Source organism: Poecilia reticulata, chromosome 5 (assembly GCF_904066995.2).
Source record: "Poecilia reticulata chromosome 5, P_reticulata-male-v2, whole genome shotgun sequence".
Taxonomy (NCBI): Eukaryota; Metazoa; Chordata; class Actinopteri; order Cyprinodontiformes; family Poeciliidae; genus Poecilia; species Poecilia reticulata.
The window spans coordinates 12,859,270-12,884,042 of record NC_088834.1 but is presented as its reverse complement, the minus strand read 5'-3'; the positions used below and the strand labels follow the sequence as shown (position 1 = coordinate 12,884,042).

Sequence of the window (24,773 nt, the reverse complement as noted above, 5' to 3'; positions counted from 1 at the left end):
ATAGAAAATTAGTTGCTGCTTCAAGACCTGAACAACCTGCTGTAATCCTGCTTTCCTCTGGCTAGAAAATCCTGAAATGTATGCATTAGGACAATAATGGAACTGAATGGAGGTTTGGAAGTGTCCTAGTCAAAGTCTGGACACAAATTAGTTTGACCTGCTGTAGCATGAACAAGCCATTTGTGTTTATCTTGAAAATAAAATCTCAGATTTTCTCCATACCGGATTCAATTTACGATTTTAATCCATTTTTTTTCAAAAAGTGGATTTTATTTAAAACATACTACAATATTTTTTTGTTTAATTACAAGAATATTGTCATAATATTAGCAGAATAAATATAATTTTACTTGAAGAAAGTCTTAAAATTACAAGAAAAAAGTCATTTTAATGAGAAGCTTGAATAATTAAGTTGTTATTTTTTGTATTGGAGTTCTCATAAAATTATTACTCCAATCTCCAAATATTAAAACTTTGTTTTAGTAATATTAAAACTTTATTCTCGTACTAAACAACTATGTTCTTGTAATGTTACGAATTTATTTTCAATTAAAAACGATGAAACAACTCAAAGTCCAAATAAATAGAAGCTGTAAAAAACGCTCGTCAAGCAAGATGGACATACGGAAAGCCAGTGATGGAAAAAAAAATTAAGATATTCCATAAATTAAATCTTCAACAAAACAAACATTTTATTAAATGATAAAACCGATTTACCACAATTTCTTTAATTAAATTGAAACCATTCTGTAAAACTCAGATCACATTCCCTTACAGAGGCAGTTTGGTTCGAATAGCCTTTTTCCTCGTATTAGCTGAAATCATCATTTGAAACTGCCTTGTGTATTTATTCAGACCATCTATGGCTGACTTCAAGTGCAGTCTTGTGATATGATCTCACCAGTGTGACAAAAACACAAAAACTAAAGACGTCCTTACGCGGGTAAATACGTTTTCACAGCTCCATACGGATAAAGATGTATGTGCAGCTCCTGCTCTAGAGCAAATCGCCTCAGCTCTGTCTGCACACAGAGATGTGTTTATTAATATGGACTTTCTGTGTTATCTTAAACCCTGCGGGCGTTTGATTGCTTTGCCGCTTGTTGCTGACTGAGGTCAGTCCGTGTCGTGTCAGAGGAGCGCCGGGATGTGAGCGGACAGAGTAAATAAGCTTATTCCTCTGCCGTTTCACCTCTTTCTGCCGCAGGCAGGGAAAGGCAGGTGGTTTTAAGCGAAATTAATTCAGCCTGCAGGGTCCAGCTAGATAAAAACTCATAACAGAGTTTTGGGTTTATAAGCACTTGAGCGACGCAGCTGGAATACTAACGGGGAAGAATCGTGCGCATGGAGTAGTTTTGGTTAAATCCTTTATATTTGTGGATTTGTCAGGTGTTTACAGCAGTAGTATCACTTCTGCTGCTACATGTCAGTGGTTGAGATTTAGCTGTTTAGCTCCACTCCAAGATCAGATGTGATCTAACCAAATAGTTGTCGCATGAGGCAATGCATCTGCCAATCACTCTGACTGCTCCAGGATCACTGCCAGACAAAGTGTTGCAACAGAAGCTCTCCTGCTGATGCAATGAACTTATCCTATTCAGCACAAAAAAATTTACAATTTAATGACTTAGATGATAAAATTACAAAACATTTGGACCTTTTGTTGTTTCTTGAAATAAAAAAGTTAAACTTTCTTCACCTGATCAGAACAAATGTTCATTGTTTTGTTGTTGTACGTAAGTGACAAAACATTCGACATTGTCTGTCACAGTTTATTGAGGAAATCGATTCATAAATACCATCTGGAACAAGAAAATTGATAAAGAACTTCTCTGGCTTTGTAATGTCTTTCGTTTGGTTTAGACCAAATTTACATCAACTTTTAGTCTGTCTGTGAAAACTGAACAATAAATCAACTTCCACTTTGACAAGTTTATCTACTTTTATTTAAGTCAATTATAATTTGGTTGTGTAAAACTGTCAATGAATAAAATGTATGTCTTCTTCATAAGATTTAATTCAGTTCGATTTAAAAATGTGTTTTGGGATAAAAAAAGAGAAAAAGTAAAAGTAAAAAGGTTTTAAAGTAAAACGCAACACTAAAACAACAACATAAATATAATCGAGCTCCAGGTATGTCGATTTAGTTAGTTAGTAAACCAGTGGGAGGAAGAGTACACTTATTACCTCACCTCTTCTCCATCAGTCTACAGTTTTTCTGATTGAATTTCAAACATATTTTTATTCTTTAAAGGCAACATAAACATAAAAACTGTAAACTGCTTCTGCAGCACTCAACAGGTTGTTGCTAGGTAACCAAAGAGTGAGCGAGTTGCTAGGTAACCAGAGAGTGAGCGAGTTGCTAGGTAACCAAAGAGTGAGCGAGTTAATTGATTCCACCAACCTTGCTTAGCTGACTGTAATTTGAGTAGCTAAAGCCTTTCCTTTGCCTACATGTCCCAGAATGCTGTGCGGTACTGGGTCAGAGTTCAGTGAAATTTTTTGAATATTCTATGAGACACATTTGTCTATCACAATATTTATCATTATTGATTTATTGTCCTGCTCCAGCTTCAATATTTTGCAGTATTTGTACCATTTTATTTAAGACTAATATATCTTTTAAAAGGTTTTGGCTCCACTTTGACTTCTCAATCTAAAATCGAGTTCACATACCAACATGTTTCCAGTATTATGAAAATGTCTTACCAATAAAACTGGTCATTATTTTTTAATATATTATTATTTTGTGGGATTTTCAATAAAAAGAAAATTTCACAACACTTGCAAATTAAATATGAAATACAGAACACATAAAACTAACACAAATTGTCTACACAGAATGTCTTGCTCTTTGTTTTTAAGAACTTTAACAGTGTAACAACACCGTTTGGTTGTAATAATGAGGCATAATGAGGCATTTTTGACCAAAGTTGCTGTTTGAATGTTTAACGTCAAGCTGCAGCTGACCTCTAAGCTACGCTGAATCCTTTCCACAGTCCTGCTTTTTTCCTGACGCCTCCTCAGTTTGAAATTTTCTACTCCTCAGTGTCCTTACGCTTCTGCTCAGCTCCCCGTGTCTCTGTGTCATCCATTTGCTTTGCTCATATTCAAAGCCTGAAAAAACGGTCTTCTGCGTTGCGCTCCTCTCTATCATTGGCACACAGCTGACCTGCAGCTCTGCATTAACACTGCTACAGCGTGTTGATAGAGAGCGGCATTAAGACACAAGCAGGGTTAGAGACGGGGAATCAGGTGAAAAAGGAGGCCATGGAGAGCGAGAATTAGTTTTTAGGGTCACATCTACCACTGCTGCAAAAACACAAAATATTACCAAGTATTTTTTTCTCTAGTTTTGGAATAAGACAGAACTAACACACAGGGGTTTTCAGCAATATATAGGAGCTTATTTTAAGTAAATAATTCCTTAATATTGATTAAAAAAGTGCTAGTCCCATTTCAGATTATTTCACTCATTTTCTAGTGTTAAGTGAAATAATCTGCCCATGAAACTACAACCTTTTTATAAAAACTGAAGAATTATTGACTTAAAACAAGTTCCTACATCTTGCTGAAAGTTACTACTAAGTTAGTTTTGTCTTACTTCAGGTGTACTCAGATATTTGCACTAGAAATCAGACCACAAATACTTGGTAATACTTTGTGCTTTTGCAGTGTAGAAATAATAAGATGCTCGTCTTTCTGTCCTGTGGCACAGAAATGAATTCAGTTCAGATTAACCCTTATGCGACTCATAAAGTTGCATAAGGGTTCAGTTTAGTTGAAAACTGAAATAAAAACCTGTGCAGGAACATTAGGTTCTAAAAGTCTGAGGTTTGCCGTGTGTCTTGCGATGTCACCAAATGAGATTAAAAGTAAATTTTAGAGTTTCTTCTAGAGGATAAATCCAGTTTGAAAGAACTTGTCTCTTAAAATATGATGGACGAGCTTTTTTTTGCCGGACACTGAAGCCACTTCTAGTTCCACCTGTCATTAAACAAATATTTATATCGTATAAAGATAACCTGAGTAGACACAAAAATCAGCTGTCAAATAAACATTTAAAGCTTTTCAAGCCATGCTTGCTGTCACACCTCTAGGAAAGTCCACTAAGTGTTTGTCATGAATGATAAGGACTGTTTTGTATTGATGTGGACACATTGATTAATTTTTCGCGGCTTTAATTTATTCAAACTGGGAGGTTTTCAATCATTAACAGCGTATTGGGGACTTTTCCAGAGTATGTCAGTAAGATTTGATTCCAGAGTTTGACTAGGCCACTCTAGGTTTTGATTATTTTATAATTTCAGCTATTCAGAGATGAACTTTCCGGGGTGTTTTGGTTTGTTTTATGATGATGTTAGTGTTTCTCTAGTTCAGTGTTTTTCAACCACTGTGCCGCGGCACACTAGTGTACCGTGAGTGATCGTCAGGTGTGCCGTGAAAATTATCCAATTTCTCCTACCGTATTTTCCGGACTATAAGATGCAACTTTTTTCCTACACTTTGAACATGCTGCTTTTCTGTGGATTTTTCTTCAACCACCAGGAGGCTCTTTAGCAGGAAGTGAATCATTGGAAGTCAAAATTGGAAATCAAAGAAGAACGCGCTAATTTTAATTTAGAACAAGCACATGCTAGCAGTCATGCTAGCAGCAGGCACGACGGAGAAATGTTATCAAACTCATATGATGCAGCTTCTAAGTTGAGGAGTATCGATCTGGCAGTACAGGAGGGAAATAAAGCCGCTGCGCGTAAACTCGGCGTGAACAAAACCGGATTTGGAGACGGAGAACTGCATCCTTAATATAGCCAGCAGTTATTAGGACGCAGCCCTCTGCTGGGTCCTTATGGGAAACCGAGAGCGGCAGCGATACCAGCGGCCTGTAGCCCGGTGCGGATGGTATATGCAAGTTTACAGGGGGCAGGGGGGTACAAAAAATTTGAAGGTACGGTTTATAGTATGGTGTGCTCATAGTCCGGAAAATACGGTAATTGGTCTTAAAGGTTTTTGAAAACAAATTTATTATCTGCAAATAATCCCATCTTTGAGTGTCTCTAGTAGTGACTAGCGGTGTAATCATGTAATTTTATTATCACTAGATGGCAGTAGGTACAGAGCATTTTACATTAAAACAAGAGAATTAGTGATGCATGAATGTTACTACATTCATGCATCACACACGACAGTGTTGTGGGCACTGTTCATTTTTGAAGTGGACACGTTAAGTGCAATTTGAAATAAGAAATGTAAAATATGATAAAAATAAATGTTTGTGTTTATTTGATTCCTATTCAAGACACTTTGATAGGAATGACTATATATCTAATATAGACGGCTACAGAGTATCTTTGGTCACATTTCTGGTTGGTGGTGTGGCTCGTGATTGTTTCAATTAAAACAATGTACCTTGGGGCTCAAAAAAGGTTGAAAAATACTGCTCTAGTTTTAAAGAGATAGAAACTTTCTCAAAAGTTCCTCTTTGTCTCATCGGTCCACAAAATGTTTTCACAAAAGTTGTGTGGATCATAAAGACGAGGATAGTAAAAGTGACTTAATGAGTCATGTAAGATTCAGGCTATCTTCTTCTAAATAAATTAAGTCATCAAAATGACGTCAAGTATTAACTTGGCCTATCTTTGTCCATTTCCTGCAGGGAACAGCATTTCAAGCTCTTCAACTAGCAATGAGAGTTTTTGTGTTGAGAAGAAGAAATGGACGCGCATCTTAAAGATTACGTAACAAACAGAAGTAGTGATTTGTGATCAATACTTTAGTGAAGTGGTTGCATAATGGTGGGACGATTACTGCAGCAGACAAAGTGAAAAGAGGCCATCATCATCTTGAGCTGCACTCCTCATAAAACACGGCATTTCTCTCGGTAATTGTGGAAGATAAGCAATCTTTTTGCGACGTTATAACAGCCCATTACGATAAAACTGGAGAATGATGCATTTCAGTGAACTCCATGCCAATCTGCAAAGCAAAACTCCCCTCTGTGGACGTCTGGTGATCAATATGACACTGCGAAATAGGTGACAGAGCAGATTAGGCGCTGGGCTGAGATAAATCCGGGCCTGCGGTGAATGCTAAGGGCCCTCATGGCCAGACACCAAGTGTTGTTATCTGATTGTTCTCGCCTGCGAAGGCCTTTCGCTCCGGAGTTCACCCCCCGAGCCGAGCTGACAGCTCGGCGTCCTTTTAACTGCCAGGATAAATCACCGTGCTCACTTCCTGCTGTCACCACGGCAACGCCTTGTAATTTGGAGCAACAATGTACCTTTGCCTAGCGAGCAGTCTGCAGTGCCAAAGTCCATCAGGCTGGATATCTCTGTCGGGTAGCACATGTCCGTCACCATCGTCTTCTGCCTGTGATGCACCGAAGGATCTGCAGAGATATGAATGCAAGTTTTAGAAGAAATGCTTAAAATCATATCTGGACGTCGTCTTTGCATAAAAATCTGATGATATTTACACAAGAGTAGGCCTCTTGTGCGTGAATACGAGCCATTTCTTTTTACCTTCTAATGATTTAACTTAATATTTGTTGTTTTATGTTGGGATTATTATAAAACAAACAACTTACAGGATTTTATTGAACAAGAATATGACAAAAAAAATTAAGTAGCTTTTCAGCAAGAACTCATTTTAAGTGAATAACCCCTTTATAATGATTTTAAAAATTTCTATCTCCACTGGGAGATTATTTCAGTTAAATTAAATACATTTTCCCATGTAATAAATGAAATAATCTGCCAGTCAAACTGGAATTCATTCATCAATATTAAGGAAATGTTGTTGACTTAAAGCTATCTCCTATATCCTGCTGAAAAGTTACTTGTAATTTGGTTTTGTCTTATTTCAAATTTACAAAGATATTTACATAAAAACTACACCAAAAACACACGGCAATATTTTGTGTTTTTGCTGCTATTTTCACAGATCAATGTATTTTTTGTGAATAACGTCACGGATTTTAAGTTGTCTAAAAGACAGAAACTGGTTGACTTTTAAGCGTATGAATTAATGTTTTCTTTCCTGATATGTTTAATATTCTGCAGAGCAGATAAAGCTGAGCTCATATTTTGTCTCACTCGTTCTTTCTACCAAACTTAACTGAAGTTTTCTGCATAATAAACATATAAAATATGCCACTAAAATCCACAAAGTTTTACATTTAATCTTATCCACAGTAGCTGCTCTTTCCTTTATGGCTGCATTAAGCCCTCAGCTGCTCCCTGCATAACATTTCCCACCGTCCGTTCACGCTCCAGCGTGTCCGTTTCACAGCTGTATGGTAATTATCGGCGTTACTGACCGTTCCTCCCCTCTCGCCCCGCAGCATCACTCCTGACCTGTCAATAACTGTTTAGACGGGGCCAGGCTGACCTTTCCTTTGGTCCTTAATATGGAGATTGGGCGGCAGGCCGGCTCACACTTGGCTGCTCTGAGACTACTTCGCTGAGCGCTGTCAATAATGAGCGGGTCGTGGAGGGGGAAGCAGAGCGCAGCGAGACAAACTCCAAGGGAGGAACAGCTCACCTCTTAAAATTGCAGTATTTAAAAGAATATATAATTTTACAAATTTGTTAAAATTGTCACCATGTTGAGACAGTTTCATACGAGACAGATAATCTGTGAAAAAGATCGACGTCCTCCTTCCTGAGAGATTATTAATGTCTGTAGAAACGCATCACTTCCGACCAAAAACAACCAATCAGAGCCAGGAGGCGGGGCTTAGCGCCAGCTGCTAATGGTGGAGAAACGACTTACCGTTACAAGCCTGGTTACAAGACCGTTTATCCGCCGTCATGCTAGCTAGCCACACCATTCACTTTGATTCATTTTGATGTTTAAATACCAACATTTCCACTGAACTTTATATTAAGTAACTTTTAAATATTAAATGTAGACTCTACCAAATATTTTTGTACTCTTGAGTAATTTCTTGGACAGCTACTTTTTACTTTAACTTGAGTAAAAATATGTAGAAGTTGTGCTATTCTTACTTGAGGAAATTTTTTAGATACATTTTTTATGCATCTCATACAAAACCCACCTCTGGAGAATGAGCAGATTGTGATTGACAACGCTAAGACCCGCCTTCTGCCTCTGATTGGTTGTTTCTAGTTGACACGGCAGGGCAGCTCAATATTTTCACAGATTGTGTCTCATAACATACAAAATCTAAAAAGGTATTTTAAAATAAAAGCTACAGACTTCAAAGTTTTATCTCTTACTGAGGTTAAAAACAAATATTCCAGTAAATAAATTAATACTTGCAGTCATTAAATATCTTCACATTTAGATGCGTGTCTTCTCCAATTTGTCAAAATGTGCAAAGTAAAATTTTTCCTGACGTGAATGTTTTTGTGGGAGGATTTTCTGACCTCAGAGGAGCTCATGATTAGCTGCAGTTCATTGTGTTTCACAGGGAAACACCCGACAGCGTGTCTGCTGCAGTAAGTGGGCTGCAGAGAAGAAACCAATGAATCAAATCAAATTACTTCTGCCTGGTTGGACCTGAAAAGTGAGAATTTTGGGGTTATAATGAGGCCAAGCAGTGCTGAATGCAGAGTACTGTAAGTTTTACTTTCTTTTTCCATTTGCTCTCCACAATGTTCCTTTCAGAAGACATTTAGCTTTCCATCATGAGGCCAACAGTTGGCATATGTGGTAATGAAATGACAACTAAGGGCACAGTCAAAGTCACTGATTGCAGAGATTTTCTTTTTTCCAGCCAGTGTTTGCGAAAGAAAAAAAAAAAAAGAACACTTTCGGCTGTATTCAGTAAAACTGTTTTGAGTCCTCTGAAGCTGAAAGTTAACGCTCGCTCTCTGTTTGCATGACATGCCAGTCGAGTAGACGCACGAGGTTTGAAGCTGTTTTGCAATCAAATGGGAATATCTCAAAGTCAAGCTGTGGATTAAATAAGTTCAGAAGAAGTCATGCTGTCTTCTGTTAAACTTTTATCACAGAAGAAGATTCATGCATTTCTGGTCACTGCACATCAAAAATTAATGTTTGTTAACTTTTTACTGAAGAAAAAAAGTTTCTTACATGTGTACTGGGCATTAAATGAAGAAATAACCCAAACATATCAGAGCTACAATTATATCACTGCGTTTTGCCAGCTTGAACAGCAGGCGAAGAAGAATTTCTGAGTACCATAAGCAGCAAATAGTTTAGACACAAATACACACTATTTCGTCATCTGACTTACTTTGAAGTGGGTTTTGTTTTGGGTTTGCAGAAAGAAAATTGTTCGCAGACTCTGCCCTGATGCGTTTCCTGTTTAGCAACATACCAAACCCCCTCAACCTGATCATGACCTGGCTGGCATTTTTTCCATGCCATGGTATTTAATTTCCCTTTGGGATAAATAAAGTATTTTTGAACTGAATTAAATTTCCAAGCAGCTCTTCTATGTCTAAAGTCGTGGTTGAGAATCAGGAAAAAGGAGGCAGCAGGGAGACAAAGCAGACAGGAAGAGCAACACTCTTGATTTAAAGGATCATCTACTTTCCTGACCTTTGACCTCCAGTTAGGGATCATGTCCAAAAGATTAAGGAGGAGCATCGTCACCTGTAGGGAGCTTGACGTAGCGGCACTGATTTGATATTAAAAGAAAGTAAACTGAGTTATTCAGGTGTCGGATTGACGGACGGACAAACTGACAGAAGGTCAGACATGAACAATCGGTCACCATGACGACACAGAGTGTTTTAAAATCTGTGATCAGTCTGCAACAACAAGCTGTGCACTGCAAAAAAAAACATACCAAGTATTTTTAGTTTCTAGTCCAAATGTCTTAGTTCACTTGAAATAAGACAAAACTAATTTACAAGTGACTTTCCAGCAAGACATAGGAGCTTGTTTTTAAGTAAATAAATCCTTAATATAGACGAAAAACAACTAGTGTTTCTGGCAGATTATTTAAATTAAAACAATAATAAAACTTTAAGGAATTATTTACTGAAGTAACCTGCTGTGTCTTTTCAGAGCCATCAAACAACAACAGAAATTCAGGCCTTGAGTTTTATTTGTAGCTTTTCCATTGTTGAAATGTGACAAATGTCCTTCCTGCATAATTCAACCAACAGAAAAAACCCTGCAAATCAAAAAGGTTCGGAGCAGATTTTCTGCTCCATTATGTTCTGCATCTTCCTGTAAGTTTCCTCCTCTGCTGGCTCCATCTTGTTCATGACCTCATTAGACAGTAAGAGGTTTTCAAAACACTTGAATAACGCGCAGAGACTGAAGATGCAGATGCTCTGTTGCGAAGCTGTTTTTGGTAAATGGTTGTATTTTCAGCTCTAATCAGAAAAAGTGAGCGACTTCTTAAACCCGGTCTGAAAAACATTTTGATTGGTTTTATGGAAATAAGCGCATGATCTACAGGCGGACTGGTGAAGACGTGTCAGACGTAAACGTCTCAGTTTGGGTTCAAGAAAATAAATATTTTAAAACTAAGCTGAGCCAAAAACAAACACATTTATTCATATTTCTTACAGGTTCTCTGTGATTACACCGCTCATACTGGAGTGAATCTGTTCTCTTATTTCTGATTTGTTCTTTTTCTCGACTTTTGTTCAATTTGTTTTTGAGCTTTTTACGATTTTCGGACGATTTCTCCCTCTGGTGTTAAATACTGTGCAGCTTGGAGGATTTTTGCTCTTACTCTTTTACTTTCGGACAATTGTATCGATGCATAACCATGGCAACAAGGCACTTTTGGGAGAAGCTGACCTATAACAATACCTGAATTTTGACCCCAAAATCCTCAAGGAGCAGCAAAAGCAAATGAGGTGGAGTAGCAGAGCTTCCTGTAAACTGCAGCCTGGAAATTAAACTGTTCGACAGTCATGGGACTGTTATGCAGAAAAGTCTTCAGTCAGAAGCTTCTTTAGATTTGCTGCAAAACTGACTGCTACTGGAAATGCTTCCTGCCCACGTCTGAAGATATTTGAATTATGAGTTATGAGTACGACATTTAATTTCAGTTGAGATTAATTTGAAAAAATATTTATAAGTATAAATGTTAGTATTAATATTTGTGCTACATTTTATTGATATTAAAGGTTTTCTATGAGATGTAGAGAGATCTTCAACAACTACACAAATAAATACAGAAGATATTTGATGGTGTTGCAATAAAGGTTTATTCTGATCAATTTGTGTGTTTAAAAAAAGTAAAACGCCACAAAGAAATATAAATGTACTTTGTGGTGTTGCTGATGACTGTTTTTATTCGTTCACTTGCTAAAGAAAACAATAAAAAAAAAGTTATTGAAAGTCTAAGGAAGTCCAGAAGATGATGAAAATAAAAACTTGACAACAAATCAGGTAAATACTGTTGTCGCCAACAATAAAATTCATAAAGAAAAAGAAGGAAAAAAAACACCTGAGTAAATGTCAGAAGAAGAGAAAAAGGAAAACGAGGTTCTGCAGCACCACCAGGGAAAAGTCTTACTTCTTATTACAGAGAATATGCAGAAGAGCCGGTCTGTGGAAACAGCCCAGAGCCGTCTGAGCAGTAATGAAACCCAACGCTACCGCTGACCCGGGGGAACCAGGCGGCACATATGGGAGCAGACGGGAAGAAGACAGCAGCCTATATAAGAGACCTCTGCATATCCTCTCATTTTAGTAATGTGAGGATAAAACAGAACGCAGTCTGCAATGCAATGCTGTGATTAAACATTATTTTAAACATACACAGCCCTTTTGTTTATGCAGCTTCAACATTTTCATCTTATTAGCCGCCATCTCTGCTAGTAACTGGAAGGTAAAGCAAATGTATTAACCCCCCTTTCCTCAGACGCTCCTAAATAAAATCTAGTACAACCAAATGCTTTTAGAAATGCAGGTGTGAGTAGTTTAAAGGGGCAGCATCAAGTAAAACGTACGTTTTTTGAGTTTCACATCATGTTATATTGTTGTTCCCTCATCAAAACCATGCCTTCGGTGTTGCTTTGACTCTTTCATGTATGCTTGAGCAATCCTTTAATCTCCATGGCAACCACTCAGCTGTGCAAAACGCCTGAGTGGACCTAGCCCCGCCTTCGAGACGCAGTTCCTCCTCTGAGCTGCAGCTTCTGAGCTTCCACCTCACAGAGCAGCCTGTGAGGTGGAAGCTGACCCGCTCAGCTCCTTCAGACTAGCCAGCAGCAATTAGCAAACACCTGGTGGACAATCAGCTGAGCTCGTTATAGGAGCTACTTCTGCAACGCGATAAAAAAAAAGCAATTTTGTGATTACTTCCTGAAGTAGGAGCTTCAGAAAGAGCAGGAGCTTTTAAAGAGACAGACACAAAACTGAAGACATTAAACCAGGAAGTAAAATTTATTTTAAGTCGTATCTGATATATACTGCATTTTTATAACAACTGAGGGTAACTTTGTTAATCTCACTGTGAATCCACCAGTTGTGTGAAAGCCTTAGAGTTTTGTCAAAGAACATCAGTGAAAATACTTTTGAACATTTCTGGTCTTTCTGAAAGAGAAGCCAGAAGAAATCCATTCAGGAAATAAAACCACAAGAAGTCTCATTTGTACAACAAATGTAAGAAAGAAGAAAATCCACTCAATAAGACTTCAATTTGAGTTTTCTGCTTCACATGATAACTACATGATTACACCGTCAATGGGACACACGGTGGTGGCAGCATGATGGTGTGGATTTTGTGTTGGTCTAATGCGCAACATTACAGTAAATTAATTCAATGCTTGGGATTTCAAAAAAAAAAGAAGAATTGAGAATAATTTTCAAAATATGCAGTAAAAAGTAACTTTACTATTAATATTTGCAAGTCAATGAAATCTTAAATCTTTAAACTGATTTATTGTTTTTTAATCAACAATAAATAATTAACTCAGCTTAATGTACTAATTGATCACTAGGATCAATTTCAATATATCCATGATTGGATTGAGATTATTTTGTGTTAAGAGCCACAAGATGACATTTGTTGTGAATTTGTGCCATTTAAATAAAACAGAATTTAATTTCATTTATATATAGACAAAAATGAAGAAATCAGCTTTCAAAAAGTTTAAAAGTTATCTGTAAACAAATTTTGTAGAGTAACAAAAAACACTTTCATTGCAATTTTTAAATGCAATGAGAATACAATTTTATTTCAATTGAGCTTATTCAGAATGGACAACAAGAAAATGTTTTAAACTGATTTAATTGAAATGTTTTTTAATTGACTCAGTTTTTCTTAAAAGCCCTGAAGACTTTAACTATTTTCTCTTCTGCACAATAATTATTTTCCCAGCGGCTCAACAATAACCAGTGTTCAAATTTCAATTACCTCCTCTCATGCATTTAAGCTGACGCAACATAATGTGAGAGGAATTTGAAACACTATTTAAATCGCGTTTCACAGACACAAAAACATTGAATAAATTAACAAAGCTAAGCGATGTGAAGCCTTTTGGGTTTCCAGGCCTCTGAGGCTCAAACTCTGTCCTGGTTATGGGAGGAAAAAAGAGCGAGCTCGTTTGAAACAAGCAGCGTTTTAATATTTCACAGGAGACATTTCCCATCCCTGACCTGATCGCTTACAGGTCCTGCATCGTTATCATCAGGCATCGACTCATGGGAGCGCAGCCACGGCTAACAAGACAGCAACTGTGTCACTAATTACTTTTTACAGCTATAAAAAAAAATTATTTAATTTTAATCCCTTTTGTCACTGAGCAGATTGAGTAAGGGGAAAAATAGCACTTCACAAACTATAAAACACGTTTCTGAAAGTATAAAAATACATTTGGGAGAAGTTGGTTTGGTATTCAACATAACCTTTATGTTAAAAGAAAAAAACAGCAAAGATTTCTCCTCAGGGACGCCGTGAAACCTAACAGCCTCCTGCACTTTATATCACTGTCACAACTCTATTATTCAGTTTCAAACATCCAAAACTGCTGCTGCAAAATGTCATTCTTCCAGCATTTTACCCCGCCTGCAGCTGGAAGCCGACTGTCTATTAATCTGTGTTTGTAATAATCCGTGTCACAGGGAATCAATACTCCCAGCATCTTATAATGCGCGTTTGGAAAGCTGCTCCAAGGCTGCTGTGATCCATCGCCTCTGGATGTTGTGCTGCCATTAAAAGGCACAACATCCACCTTCCCCGAGGAACCATGAAGGGAGAAAAACCCAAACTGGGAAACATCCATTACATCAATGAGAAAGAAAACGTTTCCAGGGTTCATGCTGCTACGGTCGGTGCTTCTCAGTGAGGAAGGCTGCATGTTTGTAGCGTTTCTCTTATATGGTGTACAACATGAAAGAGTGGTTTTAGAAAGCACCCCGCCTCTCACCCAGTGACCACTGGAGAGAGCTGCCCCCGCCCCATGAACCTGCAAGGATGAGCAGGTGTAGATGATGGATGGATGGTTTTAGAAACCAATATGTGGAAGAAAACGCTTTGCAGTAAAAGCTGCAGTATGTAACTTTAAAAAATATATATATATTTTTTATATATTATTTATTATGGGACAGATAATCTGTGAAAAAATCTAGCTCCTCTGACTTCTCCCTGCGCCAACTAGAAACAACCAATCAGAGCTCGGAGGCGGGTCTTAGCGCTGTCAATCTTAGCGCTGCTCATCCCCCCTTGTTCTCTGCTACTGCTACAGCTTCTCCCCATCAGCAGATCTTGTTGTGAATGCTAAGGCTAGTTAGCACAGCCACCAATAAATAACGATGAGTTGTTTCTCCACAATTAGCACGTTTAGCAGGGGGTACATCAGTTTGATTGACAGCGCTAAGCCCTGTCTGTGGTTGGTTGTTTTTGGTCAGGAGCACTGCAGTTCTTAGCTCATGGAGGAAGTTGAGAATTGATCTGTCTCACAACAAACTGTTACGACATGGTGATAGTTTTAATAAGTATATAAAATCCATTTTTTAAAAATAAAAGTTATGTACTGCACCTGTAAGTGTTGTAGTATCAAACCTACATATGATTAGCTACAACTCCTACTTCAGCACCTTGTAAACATCTTATGTCAAACTGAATGAAGTATCCGCAAATACTCTAATAAAAAGATTAAATCAATAACAGATTGTACAAAGTCCATCAAGGACTATGTAAAAATTGAAGGTAGGATATGTAAAATCAACTTTTCCAATATTTATATCTAGTTATAAATGTTATGTTATTCTCTGCAGGCCACCAGACCTGCGGCAGCAGCAATTAGCCAAAGCCTGGTAGAAGTGAATGTCTGCTGAGCTCATCTTACAAACTACGTCTCTGTCCAACTAAGAACGGTTATCAGTTCACTGAGACACATCCAGCACATTTCTCAAGCTGTTTTTAACAGAAATAATCCCCTGAACAGCTACAAAGTTTGTTTATACCCCAGGCCAGCCATCTATGTTAGCATTATTCCTATTTCTATAAGTGTAAATATGTCAAATTGGTGAATTTGTGAAAATGTCAACCATGCAGTTACAATCAGAGCCAAATCTGATCACAGATATGACCAACATTATATTAAAAATGTTATCCAAATAACATGTTAGTGAAGATTAAAACCCCTGTACTTTTTTTCTGCAAAGAAAAACTATGGATCTTCTGAGTCTCACATTCCGTTTGCACAGAGCTTTAAAAAGCTTCGAGTGCATTTAGCTGCATCATATTAACTTGTCAGGGTGTATATATGTGTGTGATACAAATAATAGTAAACCATTCTGCAACACAATCTGTGTTTACATTCAATCTGGCTTGACAGACACTTGAAAAAGCGTCCCTTCAATCACCTGCACACACATGCTCAAATCAAAAGCACATCATCATCATCATCATCATCATCTCCCAGTGACTAGGCTCCGCTGCAATGTGTTGTTCAGTAACAACTCAAACAGCCTCTGGGATCAAGAGAGCAAAAACTATCAGGGTTTATTATTCAGAACAATATTAACAGGAGAAGAGCAGCTCAGATTTACTGGCTGGTGCGATCCACTGAGGCAGATGAATAATCAGAGCGACCAGCCTGCCAAACTTGTGGAGGGAGGCCGAAGATTAATGAAAAGCAATCCATGTGCAGTGATTAAGATTTAAGTTGGCAACATTAAAGACGCAAGGAATAAAAAACAGAAATTAGGCGTCTCGTTATGATTGTTTGACTAGTAAAAATGATGGATTCTGATAATAAATGCCTCTGTAATTCTTGGTGAATTAAACAAAATGCAGTTTAATCCATCACAGTGTTTCTTAAAAAGCAGAGCTCAAGTTTAGCTGGAATTTAACAGACTGAGCAGAAAATCAGCTAAAATTTCCTGAATATTTCTTTCTCGATTCTTTAACTTACGTCAGAAAAGCTTCTTCTTACCCTCATTAGCAAAAACATCGTCAATGAAACATCGTGATTGATTCTTTGAGCCCCAGCTGGTCAACGCGGGGCGTCACACATCCGAGTCGACCCGAAGGCTTTACCGGCCCAGTAAAGCCTGATGAGGATGGCTTTAACACTGAAGATTAAACTGGAAAATCCTGCTTAAGAAACACAGACACAACTAGGAATCCAAACTTTTTTGGGGGGCAAAAGCTGCAGAGTGAACACTGGTGTAGAAAATAGTCACACACTGGCATAATTACCATTTCAGGATAGCCAATCAGCCTGCAGCGCAGAAAATATGAAATAATAACATAACTAATGCAATTATGCATGATTTATGATGGATAATGAATTAAAAATGTAACTATTGCAAATTTGAGAAAATGAGAACTAAGTATTTATTTATTATTAAATTGATCTAATATTTATTTAAATGTTATTTACATTTTCAAACATAATCATATTTATTAAGCAAACTATTAATTTGCTACACTGTGGCACTTTTGGTTCTTGATAATCTGCAGCTAACGGACATAAAACTAAAAGCTAGACCAGGTTTTTATGCTCTACTGGTGTAAAAAGTGACTTCCTGAGGTAATTTAAAAGATGAATGACTAGGTACTTGATGTAAGTTTGAGGGCCTCCAGTGAGAGCAGGGCTTTTTTTTCTGTCACCGCTCATAAAGCTGAGTAAGACGTGTTAGCCCTGCGAGTCAGAGGTGGGTGTAACACAGAGAATATATACATACACATGCACATCTCTAGTGGCTGCGGCAGCACAACAGCTAACAAAACATAATTTATTGCTGACCAAGAGAGGAGCTGGTTAAAGGTGTGAATAATAGAAGTGAGACCAATCACTGAAGACTGGTTGTTGCTCGGCACCAACTGGGAGATTAGCTTCCAGCTCCATCAGCCAGCACACCATCCGTCTTCAAACAGAATTTAAACTAAGCTAAAGTTTATAACGAAACAAAACTGGCAGCTCAACTCAGGAAATCCATCTCTGTGAGAATGTATGACTATCAAATGTAAAGAAGGCATGTTTGTTTTTTATTAGCACTTTGGCCGCGACAGAACAGATCTGGGTTGGAATCCCAGTTGTCAGGCCGTTCATATTTCTCCAGCAGAACAAAAGCATGCATGTTTGCTGCAGGTGCATCCATGCAGAACAAACAACCAAACAAACCCCCTGATGAACAGGTAAACTGTGTTGGCTTGGAGATAAATTCCCCATGAAAAATGGATGTTTTATGAAACAATTTGTTCTTTTGATGAACTAAACTTCCATTTCCGTCACAGCAGGAGAAAAACAGAAACAGCGCTACCTCGTCTTCAGTAACTAACAGGAAGTATGACATAAAGCAGCTAATGCTACCATGGCAGCACTGCAAAAACACAAGCTCTGACCAATTACTTTTGGTCTAATTTCTACTGCAAATATCTTTGTGCACTTTAAATAAGACAAAACCAGATTAGAAGTAATTTTTCAGCAAGTAAATAATTATTTAATATTGATGAAAAAGTAATAATTGTAAGTGAAAATGAGACATTTTTCCAACATTGTAAGTTATAATATGGGAAAGTCAACCAAAGCTTCTTCTGAATGCTTTAAATTGAAGCATATTCAGGTATTAGAATGGCCTAGTTAAAGACCAGACCTAAATCTAAATGAGAATCTGTGGCAATAATTTGAAACTGATTTTATCAGATGCTCATCATGCAACCTGACAAAGCATGGGATATTCATGAAGAAAAATGACAAAGAAAAAAAAAAGCACTGGATATATTGTTCCCCATGTTATAAGTTAAATAGTTTCTACTGAATGAAGTAGAAACTAGATCAAAATTACTAAGTAAGATTTTATGTTTTTGCAGTAGAAGTGTAAACACCATTACAGCCATTTAACACACCCTCTTCCCATCCAGTTTACCTCATGGTGAGTAATTTTGCAAAGACGAATTGCCAAAAATCTCCCTGATGTGCAAAGAAAGGGAGCAACGCTTTGATCTGGAACTGGATCGTGAACTGTGGCTGGTGGATGAATACGAAATTGTATGCCACATTTTTCAGACTAGATATTGTTTACAATATGAAATGCATCAAAGTTTGTGACTGTATTATGACTAACTGTGGAAAAAGATGAAGGAGAGTGTAATGTCTTCAGTTTTTGCTGAGATTGTTCTGCAGCCAGTCTTGGATTCTCTTGGAAAATAGATTTTTAATCTCAGTGGGTTTTTCATGGTGAAATAAAGGTTAAAAACTTAAAAGAAAATGGTTAAACATACAGTATATTGACTCAGGAGAGCTAGATACTAATGCACATCATCGTTTTACTTTTTTTAAAGTATAATTATCCACTTTACGAGCATATGCTGTGCTGTGTTGGTTTATTTCATGTTTATCTGTGGTTGCCAATCTAAAAAAGGCTTAAGGGTGTGAACATCCATAAAAATATTTTTTTTAAATGCCCCTTCAAATGGCTAAATAAACATGTTTCTCTATTTAAAAAAGAGAAAGAATTGTGAGAAATACAGGTTGAAAAATCATTCTACATCCTTAGAGAGAAGTAAATTACTGAGGAGTGGAGATAAATCGTCTTCTGTTGCGGCTAATTCTGCTCTGATGATGAAAAAATGATCAGCAAATGAAAAAGGACCGCGCCGACTGTCCCCACTCCCAACAGCCAGCGCTACACAAGATGCTAAAGTCTTTAAGGTCACCGCCTTCTTACTGCAAGGACCTTATTCAGCTTTTCCCCCGGCGGTATGCAGCACTCAGAATGACTAATGTCTCTGCACACTTAGCTCTACTTTAAACCAGAGTTGACCAATTACTGGTGTAGAAACGGTGAAAAGACGAGCCGCTGCGGAGCGACCAGGCCGTGTGAGAGCTGCAGCGCCGCATGAGACCGTAATCAGCAGGATGACAGACGACGTGCTAATTAGCACCTTAGCCAAGTCTTACAATTTAAACACGGTGCTTCACCCTCATGTCAAACAATCTGTTTTGCATGGTGTATTTTACACATATACCCATTGCTGCAGGTACTCTGTAATTTATCACATTGATCTCACTTTATATTGTGTTATAATAATAGGGCATGTAATAATTTTGCCAAAAAAAAAAAAAGCGGCGAGTCAATGTAAAATGAGATCTGTGTTTTTTTTATGTCAGACTTGGGGGATGTGCAAGAAAAGGCTTTGAAAATTCACATCGGAAGCATTTCAGGGTTGCATGACTCAGTGTGCGAGCCAGAGATGTTCAATTTACATACGACAGAGGCATCATTTCGAAGTAGTTAAGATAAAATAAAACATGAAGGACCGGTTAGCTGCTGTGGCTGTTTTTTTCTTTTTTTCAAAGTGAATTAAACAAAAAAAAAGTTCAGAGAAGCCCTTGTAATTATGCTCAAAGCAGCTGGAGAGAAACTGAAAAGATTACAATTTATGCAAAAAGTACGTGATCCACCTGAAAGATGGCACCTCTTGCAGCTCATTTTTTAGAGTTTTGTTAGATTTTCATATCTGTTTTTCAGGCCTGACCCTTTTTTCTCTTCTCACTTGTCTCCTCTCCATAGTTTCTGCACAATATATGCAGCCATAATGAGGCACATGGCTTAAAATATAAAGAAAGTCTAACTTTAAAAGTTTTTTCAAACATAAAAAAAATATAAAATCCCTGAAATTAGACGCTGGCTCCTTTTTGGAAATGCTTTATTCTTTTTTAGCTGTTTAATCTAGATTTTAGTCATTATAATTAGTAGTTCTTTCAGTATCAGAAGTTGCTTTTTAAAAATAGGTTTTAACTGTTTTCATAAAAATGAGCAGCAGGAAGGAGGATTCAAACAACCAAACAGCTGAATCCCACAACTCTGTTTTAACAGGAAAACATCACTGAGAATCACTTAGGTTGTCAACAATATACGAAAAGGAGGCGCAAAAAAACTCAGTTAACACGAGAAGAATGAGCAAAAATGATCAGAAAATGCCAAAAAGTGAAAAACGTCCAACAAAAACAACTGCTAGAAACTGTTTGTGTGTTAGAGACGAATCTGGATCCAGATTTTCAGTCAGGAGAAATTAATCAGAATGACCTCCTGAATTCATCAGGCTGATTAATAAAACTCGGTGGTGTATGTGAATAAGAACGACTGATTGCCAAACTGAAAACAAATGAAGAGCAAAACAAACGCAGGAGGCAAACCAGACATGACAAAATAATCTAAAAATGCAACACAGAGTTTGAGAAAAATGGCGAAACTGATGAATTAATAATCAGGTCATAGAAACACAGACAATTTTCACGGCAGTGTGGGAAAATATATTAATCCCTGAAAGATATTAGGTTTTCTGACGCAGAATACATTTTTCCTCAAATAGAGATAAACAATTTGTTTGCAGCCAGGAATGAGGAGTTTGGCAAATTGGCTAGATTTTATAAAATAAACAGATTGTTTTGTGTTAATGGATGAAACTGAAAGATGTTTGAATAATTTAAGCAGATTTTATAAAAAATGGCAGAGCTGTTTGGGAGTGGTGATGGTGTATCATTGTTGACCTCAACATTACACTGTAAAATTCACCTCAGCCCCGTGAACCAGGCAGCAGGCGCTTTTCTTCTGCTCACCTAAAAGACTGAAAACAGTCGGAAAAATACAGAAAATGCAGGAAAAACTGTTGGAATAAAAACGGCTGAAGGCAACTCTCTTTTTTGGCTGTCAGATTTTTAACAATGAAAGGAAAATGAGACATAAACAAGGAGGTTTTGTTTCTTTTAACATAAGAGCGATGAAAAATAAAGGTAAGCTCATACACAATTAGCTATTTTAATCTGAAAAGAGGGAGGGCAGTCTAGATAAATATTTAAATTTATCAAATGTAACCTTATATTAAATATTCTTTCATTTATCTTGCTATCACATTGTCGAATTATTGATTAAAGCATTATTAAAATTTTAATCAGTTAAGGTCAAAACTGAAATAAAAACTTCTATTGACCCTTTGCAACTACGTCACTAAACCATTAGAGGCGCCATGATGGACGTCGGAAGTGAGGCATGAGTGTGTTGAACAAAGCGTCTGAAATAGTTTTCCAAAGTAGCTTTTTCCAGTTTATTCATGGTTTCTACTTGTTCCAGTCGAGCTAATTAATCTGCGAACGCAACACGCCTGGTTGTGGCTCACAGAAGGTGGTAAATGTTGGAAACAGCTAGCTTAGAAACCGACTCGTTCTTCCTCCCTCTTGATGCGTTTTTCAAATTACCCACTTAGAATGAATTCACACCACATGATTTATATCAATATGTCTTTAACGGCGTTTCCCCTTAAAACGCAGCAGGATGAAAAACGCACAAAAGACGAGATGCTAACCAGTTTTTTCCATACATGCTAGGCTACATGACGGTGCGGCATTGTCTCCATGGTTACCAGTTGTTAGACGCGTACCGTCTCCATAATGCGACATTTTACATCTTTCTAATCATTCATACTTATAAAGTTTATGAACGTTAATCTTCTTACCTTGTAAAAAGCGTTCGCTGCAAATCCGCGGTTTCGCCGAGGGCTGACTGTCAGATGATTGATGCTATCAATCTTAACTCATTAAAAGTTATTATAAAATGTTTGGTTTCTGTCCTTGTCTGTCTGTGCAGCCGATCGAGCAGCACCCTATGACCATTTTTAAAGTGAAATCAACTAAACAGAAGCGATATTACAGATGTCTGTTTTTTGACAGTCTTTATTAAAGGAGCGCATTGGTTCTTTTGAGGTCCATCATAGCGGAGTGGGCGGAGTTCTGGAGAGCGTGACGTCACGTGCAAATGGTCAATATTGGATTTTGGATTAGTCCATCTGACAGACGAGTCGTGCCTCGCCAGCCATGAAGGTTACTGCACGCCACTGCTGTGGAACTAGTACCTTTTAATCTGTATTCCATAATTATTGGCTTAAAACAAGCTTCTATATCTTGCTGAAAAGTTACTTGCGTTGGTTTTGTCTTGTATTTTGTAAAATGCTTGGTAAGATTTCGCGTTTTAGCTACTTTTCTCTGCTGAATATTTCTATTTCACAGCCAAGCATCTATTTTCTCAGCAATAAATACACACAGAATGTCAAAGTTGGTAATACTGATGTTTTATCATTACCCTGATACTGTTTACGGCAGTATTTCAGATTAACTGTCGTTTTTATCCTCACTGTGCTTACTGTCAGAGCTCCTCTGGCTGCAGGCTGTAATGATAATTAAAGACGAAACATGTTCGCTGGTGCACCTTCACCTATGGAGGACGCTGACCTTCTGCGTATTTGGGTCTGCAGATAATGGCCCACTGGCCTAGTGGTCCACTGGGTGATTGATGTCATCTCATTAGCTGCACCGCTGAGAGAGACGCAGGCTCTCTTTCTCTGCACTCTGAATCCGGCCTGCCGTTTGCTCATCGCCCCCAGCGTGACGATTCTGCTGCAGACCCCACCGGTCTTTTATGGTTCCTGCATCCTCCTTCATTAATCAGCCTCTCCTTCTAGTTTTAAACTCTCCCAAATCCCACAACTCATCTACTTCTTTCTCTCAGAGGATATTTGCTGCTCATGATTGTTAACATTCCTCTCGCGTCTCTGTGCCGTGACACCCGCAGTGAGAGATATTTCCCCTTCCTCTTGGTCTTTTACAGTCTCTCGCTCTCTACTCTTTTCCACCTTCCCTCTGTTTGGCTCTGCGTCACCAATCGTCATCTGGTCGATCCTCTGAGGCGTTTTCCCCTGAGAGAGCTGCCGCAGAAATAAGATCTAAGGGCTGCAAAGCTTGGATCCTGCTGGGCACACTGTTATGCCCTTCAGTCAGGAACACTTGATGATCGTAAACAGAACGAACAGATGGGAAAATTATAAACAGTTAAATGTGAGATTCTTTTAATTTACTGTAGCCCCAACGTAGAGAAATCATTGAGGCTTTTGTTGCGTCTCTTTGGGGCTTCGCAGTCTCAAGAGACACCAGAGCTGACAGGAGACCTTCATCGGTTTCCCTTTTTTCTTCACATTTCATAGTTAATTACTCACTCGCAGTTTTATCTTCCTTTTTGCTTCAGTGTCCTGGAGGCAAACATATGAAAATACTCCAAAACACCGGAGCAACTTACTGTGTTTCACTCTTAACAGATAATTAAGGTCGATGTTCTTTAAAAAAACTGAAAAAGTGTAATTTATTCTCTGAAATATAATGAACGAATGCTTATATAAGTCAAAAACTGTCTAAAATAACTTAGGACCTTAATCTCCTTGAAAAGACATAAAATTAAACATTATTTTTACAGTCACTTTCTGGACGGTTCATTCAACTTCTATGCACCATAAATCTGAAACAAACTTCCAGAAACTGCAAAACAGCTGAAACACTGAGTTACATCAACCTTAAAACCCACCTTTTAGGAATTGCTTTTGAACCAATAAATCGAACATTGACCAATATATTCAACATTTATTAAAGATTTTTATGATGGCACTCGTGAAAATGTGACGTTCGTCACTGGTTTCTCAACTGTATGCTGCTTTTATGAATTTTTATTTTAGTGTTTTTATTATGTAAAGTATTTTGAACTGCCTTGTTGCTGAAATGTGCTGTAAAATAAACTTGGTTGATTTAAATTTTATTCACACTGAAGCTAATTCTCCGAAAGGGTCAATTCAAGTCAAATTTAAAAATACTTTACAGATCTAAAAGAGAAATTAAATGTTTCTGTAACTCATTAATTAAAATTCTTCAAAGAGTTATTGTAGATAGAGATGGCTGTTGGCAGAAAAGATCTCCTATAGAGGTCTGTATTACAGCGAATCTGAAGAAGCCTCTGACTGAAGACACTGTTTTCTCATGAAAGGACAGTCAGAGATGTCCATCACTTTCAACTCAATATGTCATCAATCTAATTATTAGCTAAACTCCAAAATACATTCTATATACTCTAAACATAACCGTTATTTGGGGCTGTTTGCAGCAATTATTGCAGCTGAACAACAAAGTGTGACATGTAATGGTGACACTAAAACCTTATATTACATTACTGGTAATCAAAACCTATTAAAATGGGACATTTATTCCACAAAGATTCACTTAACATGGGACAGGAAACACATTTTTCACAGTAAAACTACAAGGTACTGGAAATTACATAAGACTATTATTGCGTCCAACACTCTTTGTGACCTTTAGTATCTTGATCTCCATGAATTATGGCAGGTGTTAGCATCCGTTGATGTGAGACTCTTTGCATGACATTCATCTGGACAATGTGCATTCATGATATTTTGAAATAAATAAATGCTTCAATCCAAACCATCCTTTGCAACATTATTATTGTGCACACTGACATTACAATGCTGACATGTTCTGTAGACAACGCTACGTTCTGCAGGAATCTCTTCATTGCATGAC

The 24,773-nt window shown here is 37.6% G+C and overlaps 1 protein-coding gene across 7 annotated transcripts in view; it reads right to left on the bottom strand.

Moving 5' to 3' along the window:
* LOC103464488 (kazrin-like) overlaps positions 1-24,773 on the bottom strand; it is a 179,471-nt gene that overhangs the window by 51,198 nt on the left and 103,500 nt on the right. For 6 of the 7 annotated variants that reach the window (XR_014087564.1, XM_081607043.1, XM_081607047.1 and 3 more), the window contains one exon: positions 6,281-6,388. Coding sequence is in view for 6 of the 7 variants with exons in the window: in XM_081607043.1 (XP_081463169.1) it covers positions 6,281-6,388 (108 nt within the window). In the remaining variant the exon portion in view is untranslated. Of the gene's footprint in view, positions 1-6,280; positions 6,389-21,871; positions 22,027-24,773 lie in introns of those variants that run through there. The other variant, XM_081607045.1, reaches the window with a different exon arrangement.